The sequence below is a fragment of the Octopus bimaculoides genome, chromosome 6, assembly GCF_046866305.1.
Source record: "Octopus bimaculoides isolate indiv1 chromosome 6, ASM4686630v1, whole genome shotgun sequence".
Taxonomy (NCBI): Eukaryota; Metazoa; Mollusca; class Cephalopoda; order Octopoda; family Octopodidae; genus Octopus; species Octopus bimaculoides.
In genome coordinates this window covers 88,453,171-88,467,012 of record NC_142933.1, presented here as the reverse complement: position 1 = coordinate 88,467,012, position 13,842 = coordinate 88,453,171, and the positions used below count along the sequence as shown (strand labels likewise).

The 13,842-nt window shown below is 34.8% G+C and overlaps 1 protein-coding gene across 1 annotated transcript in view; it reads right to left on the bottom strand.

Moving 5' to 3' along the window:
• Positions 1–1,741: 1,741 nt before the first annotated feature.
• LOC106869360 (uncharacterized) overlaps positions 1,742–13,842 on the bottom strand; it is a 29,987-nt gene continuing 17,886 nt past the window's right edge. The window contains exons 4-12 of the mRNA XM_014915081.3: positions 10,071–10,157; positions 9,361–9,424; positions 7,885–7,947; positions 7,187–7,227; positions 6,460–6,546; positions 5,397–5,482; positions 3,986–4,055; positions 2,613–2,652; positions 1,742–1,964 (exon numbers count right to left, since the gene is read on the bottom strand). Of these exons, the coding sequence (XP_014770567.2) occupies positions 1,936–1,964; positions 2,613–2,652; positions 3,986–4,055; positions 5,397–5,482; positions 6,460–6,546; positions 7,187–7,227; positions 7,885–7,947; positions 9,361–9,424; positions 10,071–10,157 (567 nt within the window). The 3' untranslated portion in view covers positions 1,742–1,935. The remainder of the gene's footprint in view (positions 1,965–2,612; positions 2,653–3,985; positions 4,056–5,396; positions 5,483–6,459; positions 6,547–7,186; positions 7,228–7,884; positions 7,948–9,360; positions 9,425–10,070; positions 10,158–13,842) is intronic.

Below are 13,842 nucleotides of genomic sequence, written 5' to 3'. Positions count from 1 at the left end.
TTTTGAGTTTTCTTTGTTTTTGTGAGTGAATCCCATCAATTCTTTTATCCCAAGTCAGCCCAGACTGAGGAGGCTTTATGATCAAAGGAATTCCAACCATGGCAATCCAGTCTTTATAGACAATAGATGACTGACCATATTGTCCAGTGCATCCTCCATTTTAGTATTCAAACCAGCTGTGTCAAGGCTTATAAAGATGTGCAATAAATCAATATATTGACTTTACATATAAAAGATGATATTCATAGCTTTAGCATATCACAAAAGTATTAATAATTGTTAATGAGGCTTGTTCAACTGGGGTGGGGTGGGGGTCAAACCCATTAACTCCTTTCAATTACACACCTACCATCTTCAAAATGAACACAATACTAATCCACTTCCCAGATTAACTATACGTAAGGAAAAAGACAAGATGGTCTTAAATGGAATGCTTTTTGTCATTGATCTGCTTCCTGAGAGCCAATTTGGAAGCTAAAAAACATCATGCTTAAGTCATAATTTTCTTAATTAACATTTTATTTTTAAGTATATGTACAAGTTTTCTAATTTATAACTGATGACTTAAAGTCTCTGAAATTTTCCCCAATGTCAACAAGCCAAAAACCTAATCAAAGAGCAGATTTCAGCTTTAAATAAGGCAGCCTGAAAATATATAAAGTAAATATTGAAATAGATTTTTAATTTCAGTTGGAATAATTTCTTGGTTAAAAAGGTAAAATAAGTGGCCCAATGGGTTGGACTAAGGAAGGAATAAGGGACAAAAAAAAAAGTGTTTCCTCAGACTAAATATAGTTTAGTCAAACAATAGCTAATGACAATCTTAATATAATGGCATTCTTCTCCCCACAAATTATACCTGAAATTCATATTAAACAGGGGGAAAATTTTACATTTTCCCCAATTCTTAACCATTCAGTATTTAAACCTATTTTTTTATTCAGCCTAAACAGTTTAATTGGCTAAATCCAGCTTCATACCAACCATACACTGTCTTTCTGAAAGTTGATACCAGTGCCACCTAACTGGCTCCCATGCCAGTGGCACATAAAAAGCACCATTCTCATGTGGTCGATGCCAAAATCTAATCAGTTTGTGCCAGTTGTGATGCCAAACCTCCCTGAAAGTTTCATCCGAATCCATCCCGCAGTTCTTGAGATTGTTTGTCTGTGGACAAACAAATGACTGAAAACAATCCCGCTGCCTTCACTAAGGCAGAGATAATTAATGGTTTCTGATTTAAGGAGAGGGCCAGAAGTTTCAAGAGGAGGGAAGTAATTGGTAACCATCAACCCCAGTACATGACAGGAAGTATATTTTAACAATCCTATGGGGATGAAAATTAGTTTTAACATTTCAGCATTCAGATTACTTTGAAATAATCATGCATTGCCTTGTAGGCTCCAGATTTTGCTCACGTGATTATTGTATGTTTTATGTTCAAACTGCCCAGATCCAGCCTCTTGCTCTTATCCTGCAGTCATTCTGGAAATATTTAGGCCTTATATGACCGATTTAAATGCTAAAGTCTTAAGGGATGGGTAAGTGGATATTGCCATCTTTGAGTTTGTTGTAACAATGTGAAGTGAACTGGTTTTAATTGGGAATTGAAACCACTTTGCTGCTCCAGTTGATCAGCTTTCTACTCTACATCATTAACCACTATTATTTCAGCTCTATTTTAATTTGCTAAAAATAATAGAAAGCAAAATGGGTAAAAGAGAGGATAAAAGGCAAGAGATTTGGATAAAATGTTAATAATTTATTAAACAAGATTAATTTTTTTATGGGTGAAAAAGAAAAAAAATGCTGATCTGTATTCTGTTGATTATGTATCAAAACAACCCAAAATGTTGCTGCTCTACATATATGTTTGTATATGTACATGTGTGTGCGTGTAGGTGCATATATATATGCATCATCTGTTTAGATCTCTTACTTGGTTACATAATGCCATTGATCCACTGAAAAGAGAGAGAGAAAAACAACAGTTAGAATATGGACATCGTGTAATTAGCTTTGAAAACAAAATCTCCAACTTGATATCTTCCGTAACAAAAATAAACTTGCACTGAATGACCTGCACTGATAATACAAAACCATCATCATTATCATTAATTTGGTTCGATCAATTTTCGATTTTTTTCCCTTCTTCCAAACAATTACAGGTACAACATCAATTTCCCCGGAACCTTTGTTCAGAAACTTTTCGTGATTACTTATTTTTTAGAACCAGGAGTGGTCACCTTGGTCGACACTTAATTGAACAAGTATCAAATTTACTCAATCCTTTGATAGTAACCCATCCGAAACTGCTCCTAGTGCTGCAATACGTATTCTTTATTTTAACCCATTAATGTATAATGAGAGGTAGGGAGGAAGAGAGAGCAGGAAGAAGAGAATCTCTAGATGTTTGACATGCTAGAAATAGTAGTCAGATCCTCAATACAAAGCTAATATGAGACCAATGTTCTTGCAACTGAAAGTTATACATTTTGACCTCATGCCAGTACGGAAGGTGGATGCTAAACGACGATGAAGTAGACGAAGTGGAAGAGAGAAAATAATGAGAAGCTGAAGTTATTTGAACTATTTCAATGAAAAATACCTACCATCACTTGGTAGATCAGCAGGAGGGCCAGCATCAGGAGCCTGCAAAAGAAATACATGCAAGTGGAATTAAAGAACCAAGTTGTGTACTTAATACAAGATATTACTGGTATGTATATAGAAACTGCTCATCTCTAAAACACCCAGAACACACCATAAAGTGGTTGGTGTTAGGATGAGCATTCAGCTGTAGAAACCATATCAAAGAAGACATTGGAGCCTGACACAGCTCTGCAGCTCATCAGACCCTGTCAAACCACTCGACCCATGCCAGCATAGAAAACAGATGTTAAATAATTAACAGAGTTACTCTTATTTACATTATTTACAATTGACGGATCTTTGTAATCATCCTTGTTGTGGTTAAGAGCACGGGCTACTAACCCCAAGATTCCGAGTTTGATTCCAGGCAGTGACCTGGATAATAATAACATCGCAAAAATACCCTAGGAATGAGAACCCAGGTTTGAAATTTCCCCAAGATACCTGACTAAGGCTGGAGAGTATATCAGCTGAAACATTGTGTTAACAACAAATAAGATGAGGAAAAATATCCGTCAATTGTAAATAATTCCTCATCTCTTAAATATAGAACAAAATTACTCTTGAATTCTAATGCACATGCCATGATAAAATACACTCAGTACACTTTTGAAAAGCAGTTGGTAAAACAAGTAGAGACAATTTAGGGTCACAAAGAGACCTTCAGCTGGCCCAAAGCCTTGACAGTTCTAATGCTGGTACCATGATAAAATGCACTAAATACATTCTAAAGTAGTTTGTGTTAAGGGCACCCAGCTAAAGGAACTATACAAAAACTGAGAGGACTAAGCATGATATGGTCCTCCAAACCATTCAGGTTGGCACTAACTTCAAATAAGAACTGACTCAACTAGGGTGACACCCCCTAACTCTAACTTAAGCAAGTATGGAAAACATGGTTCCAGGTTCAGTCCCACTGCATGGAAGCTTGGGCAAGTGTCTTTGATAGCCTTGTGCCGACCAAAGCCTTGTGAGTGGATTTGGAAGATGGAAATTAAAAGAAGCCTGTCATGTGTGTGTATGTGTGTGTTTCATCCTACCATCACTACTTGACAACCAGTGTTGGTGTGTCTACATTCCCGTAACTTAGTGGTTCAGCAAAAGACAGAGTGAGTACTAAGTTTTTTTTTTTTGTTAAGAAAAGGGCCTGGGGTCAATTTGTTTGACTAAAACCCTTCAAGGTGGTGCTCCAGCATGGCTGCAATCAAATGATTAAAACAAGTAAATGAATAAAAGAATAAAACCCATACAAAAAAAAAAATCAAATACACAGCCTGCTTACAATAGATTATTGATAATATCAACAGATTATTGATTAAAGTATTATACTTACATTATTGACAACAGCCTGTGCTTCATCCTTTGTTATAGTATAAGGACTATTAGCAACACTTGTATTTTCACTGAAATTACAATATTTCAGAACATTTACCTTGCATTGCTTTGCTTTAGACTTAATGCAGTTGTTACAATCAATGTAAGCACCAATTTCTGGCAGGGAAACCAGAGCATGCAATTATAAAAATCAAAACAATACAGGGTAAAAGATGGCACATATGTATCTTCTTGCAAGCTGTCTCTCATAAAAATGAAATATTTATATCAAAATCTCTCTCACACACACACAAGTTTTCCAGCATATAAGATACATTTATTTTTCAAAAATTTACCCACCAAAAGCCCTTCCACACCTTATATGCTTATGGTCAGGCTTTGGGTAGACTCAGTGTTATTAATAATGGATAATACAAGTGAAGGTCACTAGTGATATTTGGTGGTGGTAAAGTAAATATTGTAACTTAGCCTGTTATAATAGAATACCAAACAGCATCAGTCTAAATTTTCATGGTTCCTACACATGAAAATGTGCAAGACATTCAGTGAGAGGATTTTCTCAAATTACCTTCTGGTTGAATATATTTTGAAACAAATGATGAAAGTTATAAAGAAGCTATTTATCTTTGATTTCTTAAAATCATTGCACAGCAAATACAAAAAAGAGCCATTTGAGGTTTTGGATAGAAAACTCAAAGGCTGCCTGTGGGGCCTGAAACCTCATCTGTAAATATGACATTCTACCATTGGACCAAAGCATGCTATTTTACATTACTATTTATAACTTTGTCTACCTTTTCAGTTAGAGAATTTTCACATTTTCTAAATCCTTCTGATAAACAATACACACACAATCAAAAATGATGGACCAGTGATATAAGAAATAATCATTTGAATAAATAATTAGAACTAAATTTAAAAAAAAAAAAAAAAAAATCAATACAGGCGTGACTATGTGATAAACTTGCTATCTAACCACATGGTTCCAGGTTCAGTCTCACTGTGACACCTTGAGCGAGTGTCTTCTACTATAGCCTCGTGTCAACCAGAGCCTGGAATGGATTTGGTAGATGGAAACTGAACGAAGTCTGTCTTATATGTATATATCTGTCTGTGCGTTTGTTGCCCATCATAGCTTGACAGCTGGTGCTGATAGGTTTACTTTCTCGCAACTTAGTGGTTCAGCAAAAGAGACTGGTAGAATTAGTACTAGGCTTAAAAATAAATCGAGGATCAATTCCTTCTACTAAAACCCTTCAAGGTGGCACCTCAGCATGGCTACAGTCAAATGACAAACTAGTGAAAGATAAGACTATAAAAAGCTTACAAAGAAACATTATCATGAAATGGATAAATGTTCTAAATTCTGTAGAATTTAATAGATTCTCAATAAAACAATAAATGCATACCATCGAATTCCCTCAGCATCAGTCATTTTATTCATCAGTTTCTCCCATTGTTCATGAGTCTCAGTAACAATTTTCAGAGCATAAGCCTACAAAAAAAGACATTGACAAATTGTAACTTTATTTTTTTAACTCTTTAGCATTTAAACCAACCATAACCAGCCAAAACAGGTTAGATGAAACATATTTGAGGCAGGCTTTCTATGGTCAGCTGCTCTTCTGTTGTCAATTCCCACTTGTTTCTCTACGGTTTCTTTTATTTCATTGCATTAATCTGCACATGTCTGTAGAATTACAAGGACATTCATTTATTAGGAAATGTAAACAATATCACTTTTTTTGCTCAGATTGTGAATGGCAATTTCACATGTCCTCATTAACAATAAATATACATATTATTATAAATGTCTTCTTGCCTTGATAATATGATACTTGTAAATGAGTGTTGCTCTCATTTCTACAGAAAATGGAAAGCAAATGACACCAATTGTATGAGAGCAATGTCTGACCATAGGAAAGAGTACTTTGCCTGAAAACAGGTGGGGGTTGGTAGGAGAAAAGAGCCATAGGAAATCTACCTGCCTCAACAAATTTCATCCAACCCACATATGCATGGGAAAGTGAATGTTAAAATCAAAGTGATGATGGTAAAACATACATATATAAAGTACAAATTTACAGAAATCAAAAGACGAAGACGGATGTAAGAACAACAAACAGGTGTATTAGTTTAACGCTCAGGAAGAATGGAAAAGTCTTTTACATTTTGAGCCTACACTTTTCGACAGACAAGATTAAAAGGTAAAAAAAAAAAAAGAGAAAATTTTTTTTTAAATGGAGTGAGAAAGAAAAGGTGTAGAGATTAACGGTTCAACATGATGCCTATATATATATATATATATGTATATATATATATAAGATATGGCTGTGCGATGAAGCTGCTTGCTTTCCAGCCATGTGTGTATATGAAAAAAAAGCATTCCATTTAATAAAATAATCTGAGTGAGTTATAAAACAGTAACAACTGAAACAAAACATGAAAAAGTGAAGGTCAATGAAGGTTTACCTTGTTTTTAGCTTCTCCATTGAAAGCAAACTGATTTTCTTGTTTTCCATCAGGCACTTTATAGTAACGGAACCATTCATAGGTTGCCTAAGGAAATATTAAAATATTAAGTTGTTCAGGTGTCTAACAAAGGTGATGCAAAAGACAAAGATAGTCCTAAAATGTTTATTTTGAAGATTAATGACAATTCAGAAACCTTATTATTATTATTAACAACAGATATATAACTTGACTTATTGGAACAACTCTCAATAGCCTCTATTTTAATCCATTTACGCAATGAAGAGCTTCTGATCTAAGAGAGGTAACTCTACAATTCAATGTAGCGTTTTCATTAAATTCCTTAGCTACTATAAAAAAGAAATTATTTAAAACTTGAAAAAGCCATGAAAAGGAGAAAATCTTAAGAAATTATTTGTTGATGTTTGTTCATGTCTACCAAAACAGATAGTTCATGGAGTGCATGCAGGAGAGCAAGAATCCAAACAATAATGTATCGATTCATTCTTAAAACATTCTAACAGACTGATATTAAATATCTGAATTTCTGAATATTTACTGCCGTTACAGGATGCATTTTTTTCAACCATAAATGCTTTATTTAGGCTTGTTTGTATTTCCAATGTGGAATATGTATTCCAAATTACAATCAACCAAAAACACTTTTTCAAATGATTACTACATCATCAATGCTAAAATATATTTACAGAATTAAGTCTCAACCTACCTTTAAAAATCCAGGCATTGATTTTTCTATGTCTTCAACATCTAAAACACAAAAGAAACAGAGATTAAGAGTAAGAACAAAAATATGAACATAGCTGAAATAAATAGAGATGCTTTGATCAATTCAGAAACTGCAAAAGCTATTCAGAGGTATTGCAAGCTCCTCTTCTGAATCCATTGCATTGTTGGAAATCTTTCCATATTATGAACAGGTCATAGGCATAGGAGTGGTTGTGTGGTAAGTAACTTGCTTATGAACCACATAGTTCCGGGTTCAGTTCCACTGCATGGCACCTTGGGCGAGTAAATACCAGTTAAATAATAGGGTTATTCCACTTAAGTATTTACCATCTCCTTAAAATAAAGATTATAGGTGTTCTACTACAACAGCAAAAAAAAAAACAAAAAAAAAACACCCTTAATTTTATGGGTCATTTTCAATTTTAATGCAGACCTCCATCCAAGTCACCATCACTCTAAAAATAGATATTGTTATTTATTTTTTATATATGCAAAATATGTGAGAATATTAATATGTTCCAATGATTTATAAAAATTGTTTAAATTTTTACAATCACCCTCTCCAGGCTAGAAACACATTTATACACACACAAGTATTAAATAGTCTTTAACAGAAAAAAAAAATAATTGGACAGAATACAGTGCCATAAAATCAGCAAAAATAATTCTAAAACTTACCATTTAAATCACTGGCTAATGGATCGGTAACATCAATAGCTAGAACTTTCCAATCAGTCTCTCCTGAAATTAAAGAAATAAAAAGGGATCAACTTACTATAGTTTCCAGTATTAAAAATTTTGTCAGCAACAGAATACCAGATCCTCAACTGTATATGTTGAAACTGCATTATGCACCAATTTACATATCTTATGAAATTCTGAACATGGCTGATGCCAGCGCCGCCTTGACTGGCTCCTGTGCCGGTGGCACATAAAAGCACCATTCAAATGTGGTCGATGCCAGCCCCCTCTGGCTCCAGTGCCAGTGGCACGTAAAAAGCACCCACTACACTTTCGGAGTGGTTGGCATTAGGTGCGCGCGCGCACACACACACACTAAAGAATGACCTCAGGAAGCTGAATCTTTTGGGCACCTGGCCATACTCAAGAAGACCCCTATTCCGCAGCAGAAATGCTAAGACCAATCCTTCTGTTGGAGTAAAGCACTCATGACAATGCCATGTAAAAGCGCCCAGCACACACTGTAAAGCAGTTGGCATTAGGAAGGGCATCCAGCTGTAGAAACTTTACCAAATCAGACTGGAGTCTGGTGCAACTATGGTCACACCAGCCAACCTATGTCAGTATGGGAAACGGACGTTAAATGATATATATGGCTGAAATCAGTGTGGTAGACAAGTCACCAAAAAAACTGAAAATGGTATGGTTTATCATCCACTGCTGCTCACCCAGGACACAATTTCTTATCTCTATTCCAAAATGATATTTTAAATACACCAACTCAATCCATTGTTTAGATTTTACAATATCTTTCAAAAGTGTTAATCTTCTCCAGCTGTCGGGAATTTCTCTCTTATTCAGCTTTCTCTGTCATATCACATTACAATTCTGTTTGCTTAATCAATATATTCAATATGTTGGCTGTATAGATCACATCAAAATGTTACATAGCTACATCTATACAATAGGGGGAATTCAAGTAGACCTAAATGAAAGTTCACAATTAAGCTTTTGTTTCTCAACTATAAAAAAAAATTTCCCCCTTTACAAGAAGGTCTCTTCACAATGGCTTAACTGCTATAGCTCTAGAGCTCCAGTTTTTCTTTGTTTATAATCTACAGATTTTTACTCTTTAACTTGTTTCAGTCATTTGACTGCGGCCATGCTGGAGCACCGCCTTTAGTCAAATCAAATCGACCCCAGGACTTATTCTTTGTAAGCCTAGTACTTATTCTATCGGTCTCTTTTTGCTGAACCACTAAGTTACGGGGACGTAAACACACCAGCATCGGTTGTCAAGCGAAGTTGGGGGGGGGGGGGGACAAACACAGACACACACATTATGTCTAATTAAGAAACTGTTATAAATTTTAATTAATTTTGATAAAAACAAAACTTCAGACTATTCATTGAACATCAGGAAAACAAATATGGATGCAAGAAAGGAGAGAAACAGTAAAATATAAAATATACCTTCATCAATAAGGCACATCACTCCGAGGACTTTCACTTGGATAACAGCACCTCGTTTGTGGATCTGAAGAATAGATTAATTATTGAAAACATGTTAACTCTATAACACCTAAATCATCAATATACATTTTAAAAAATTTAGTCTTTTTCTAGTTTTCTGGACATTAAAGAGGATGTATCTCTTACACACACACACACTTCAGAGATTTACTTGTCTGGCAAGTGATTTAATCTGGGACTGTGTGTTGAAATTCAAATATTAGCCATTCAAAAATACAAAGGCTTAACTTCTCTTTAACATTTACTTCTTAGTGTCAAAAAAAAATGTCACACCAACTGTAATCTGGTCACTGACAGTTCTATTGCAACTCGGAGTTGCCTTTCTAAGTGATCTTATTCTAGATCACTTTAAAACCGTTGAGTTGGTATGATTCAACCAAGAGCAGTCACATGCAGTTTAGTATAAAAAAAGATTGACCTTTTAGCAATTAAACCAGCCATATCCAGCTAAACTGGCCAGATCCAACCTCTCACACTTACCCTACAATATTATTCTAAAAATAAACAATTATGTCATTGAAATCTAAAAGTTACGAGGTAATATGTGACTAATTCAAATCAATATGAATAAATAAGCATTACATTTGACACAGAAATTTGAATGCTAAAGGGTTAAAATCAAGTCAAAATTTAATTTTTTTAAAACTTACCTTTGATCCAATTTCACAAACATCGATTGGGTCAGAGTCTCCCTTAGTGTTTGTATCTGGGGTTACAAAATTTGGGTCTTCCCAGGTCTGCAAACAAAAGACAAATGGTATTTGAACAAAGTTAATAAACAGTCATGTCAGGGGTACAGGTTCGATTCCCGTAGCCACCTGCTGGCAACTTTTGTCTTATAATGGTAAAATACCATCTTTCTGCCGTTTTCTCAGTTATACTACATTCGAAATTACCTACGTAAAATGTCAAAATATATATTATCTTATAATAATTCTGCTTGTTCTTCCATTACTTAGCCTGTCTATAATGCTTCCACAGTGATTGGTTGAAAGAGGGAGGGGTATGGAAAGGGAAGGGGCATATGGAGAGGGAGAGCTGGTGGTGAGTGAAATGTGTAATTTTTTTTTAACTAAGTTTTTTTTTTTCCTGTTACTTATTCTACTGGTTTTATGTTAAAACTGACCTACCTGACAATGTCATTCAAATCATAAACAATCACATCATCGAAATCTCAAAGCTATGATATAATGCATAATTAATTCAAAACAATGTGAATAAACAAGCATTAAATTTGACAGAATCTGAATGCTAAAGGGTTAATTTTTATTGACTGGACCCAGAAAGATGAAAAGCGAAGTTGACATTAGTGGGATCTGAACCAAGAACTACAAATACCATTAGAGTGTTTTGCCCTACACTTTAATTGACCCAGTACTGGCATATACCAAATAATAGCTACGAGTCATAAGTAGGCAAACATCTTAGAGCACTTACTCTTGGCCTCGCATAATATCAAGGATTCAGCTGAACAGACAGGAGCAGCATGAAATGAAGTGCCTGGCTTTGGACAAAGTCTCTTGGTCCAGGAACTGAACCCACGACCTAAATGATTGTGAGCCTATCACCTTAATCACTAGTCTATGCATCTTGAAGACAAGCTTATACTAATAAGCTCAATTAATTTAATATTCCTTTGCTGGAAATGATTAGCATTTTTTTTTTTTAGCATTTTATTTAAAATACCATATCTAAATCACCAAGGTTTATTTATAGCTTTTAATTAAGTCAATAGTAAAGAGAAGAAGCAAGAACATAAGAGGTAAGAAGACGAGGCAAGAAGCAGTGTTTCAGATCCTGCTACAAGCATTATGTACAGAGCCAAGACACAGAGCCCTCAAAATCTGCAATTACAGAGCTTTAACAAGTTACCATACATGATCTAATTCACTACTGTCAACAGTAGCAACACTATAGAATTGATGAGTGTGCAAGGTTGAATTCGGTTATTCTTGCAGGAAAAATTATTTACAAGAATAATTTGGAGAAAAATTTTTTTTTTTAAATAACAAATATATCAGGAATTAAATTCTTCAAATGTTGCTGTATGAACAAAGAACTGCCATAATTTCTCAAACTGATGGCATTTACGAGGTCAAAGATAAAATCATAGCACTAAAGACAATGAAAGAACCTCTACAGGATCACTTGAACTGTTATAAATAGCAGCCAAATGAACACACAATAACCGAGAGAGAAAAAACTGGGTGTCACAGCTGGGAATTTTTTTTTTCCAGTTCTGCTGTGTAGTTAAAACCAGGGGTTAAACAAAATTATCTCTACTGTCACCACCATCTAGCTCTACTTGTTTATCCAACTGGATAGTTGGAAACCTGATACAATGATAATACACCAGATGACAGCAGTCATGAATTAATAAATACAAGACACACACTATATGTATGTATGTGTGTATATATATATATATATATAAATATATAAATATATAAAAATAAAAAGATAAAGAGAGCAATGGTAAGGTTGGAGAAGTATTTTATGGATAGAGTCAATACCCTCCTCAACCTTTATATATATATATATATATATATATATATATATATATATATATATATAGACAGATAACAGCATAGAAACACAAAAGATCAAATCATTCATTCATAAAATCTCTATATGCAACAACAATGTGACATGGCTGACCATTGTTCATTTAATCAATAACTCACTTTGTTTCATTGACAAACCAAAAAAAAAATCCACTAGATTTAATGGAACTGAAGCAAACATTAAACCAAGCTGAATTAATTGTAAACTAAAAATTCAGATATAAATTCAAAAACCAAGGGATTGAGTCTTGAAGATTGCAGTTTAAGTAGCTTTAATGGGATTGAATGAAAAGACTTAGATAAATTGGAAGAAAGTAAGCAATAGATAACACAAATCAAAGGGAGGTGCACAAAAGAGAAAATAGGAAAACTGAATCAGCTTCAGTGAACAACAATCCAAAAGGTTACAGAGCTGTTGATATCATCATCATCATTTAACATCCATCTTCTATGCTGGCATGGGCTGGGCAGTTTGACCAGAGCTGGTAAGCAGGGGAGCTGGACCTGGTTCCAGTCTGATTTAGCTGGATTTCTACAGCTAGATGCCCTTCCTAATGCCAACTATTTTACAGAGTGTGCTAGGTGCTTTTTATAAAATAATAAAGTCACTCCCATCATTCTGTTTTAAAACATTCAATACCAATCCCTGGTTCTATGAAAATGTGATATAAATTAAAACCTTCCTTCATAATTTCTATGTCTGCAAACAGATAACACTTTGTATGACAGTAACATCATCATCATCATTGTTGTTTAACGTCTGCTTTCCATGCTAGCATGGGTTGGGCGATTTGATTGAAGACTGGTGAACCAGGTGGCTACACCAGGCTCCAATCTAATTTGGCAGAGTTTCTACAGTTGGATGCCCTTCCTAACACCAACCACTCAGAGAGTGTAGTGGGTGCTTTTACATGCCACTGGCACGAAGGCCAGTCAGGCGGTACTGGTAATGGCCATGCTCAAAATGGTGTATTTTACGTGCCATGGACTTCTTTTAGTTTCCATCAAGTGAATCCACTCAAAAGGCTATGGTCAACCCAGAGCAACAGCTGCTGACACTTGCCCAAGGTGCCAAGCACTGAGATTGAAAGCAAAAGCACATGGTTGCAAAGCAAACTTCGTAATCACACAGCTACACCCGCGTCTGTTATACACACACAAACTTATATAGAGAGGTACATGTGAATATATACACACAAGTGCAAACACTAAGTACATGTTTACACATGTATGTAAAGAAAAGAAACCTGGAGAAGAGAGACAAAAAAAGAGACAGCCAAACAGACAATTTATAAAAGACGTAACAGCTTTCTTTCTGAATAGAGTTAAGGACACAAAACTGAACAATCAATCGATAAGGGTTGAGAATAAGGAGAGATGAATCAATGCAATGGAATTAAGTCAGTTTAATCCTTCATCAATCAATATTTTATGAAAGACTAATGAGGAGATTGCAAGGTGAATAAGAACAGAGTATAAAATAGATGAAAGGGATAAAGCAGATTGAATATGTAAAGACCGCATTATTAATAATGAGCTAAAGTTTGTAATAAGTCTTAAATAGCTTATTGATGAATGTCTTATAATAAATCTCTTTGGATCTTCTAATAGCTACTTAACATTTCTTCTTTAATATAAGTGTACATATGAATTGACTGAGTCACAAGGGCATCAGTTTTCATTCTGGCTTTTTCTATCAAATGCAAATATTGAGAAGGTCAACAATACCTTTGAGTTTTTAAAAAACAAAGTACCTGTACTGAGATCGATTCATCTGTGTCCCCCACCATCTCTCTCCCTTTAATCTCCCACCATCTCTCTTCCTTTATCTCCCCCCACCCCATCTCTCTCTAAAAAA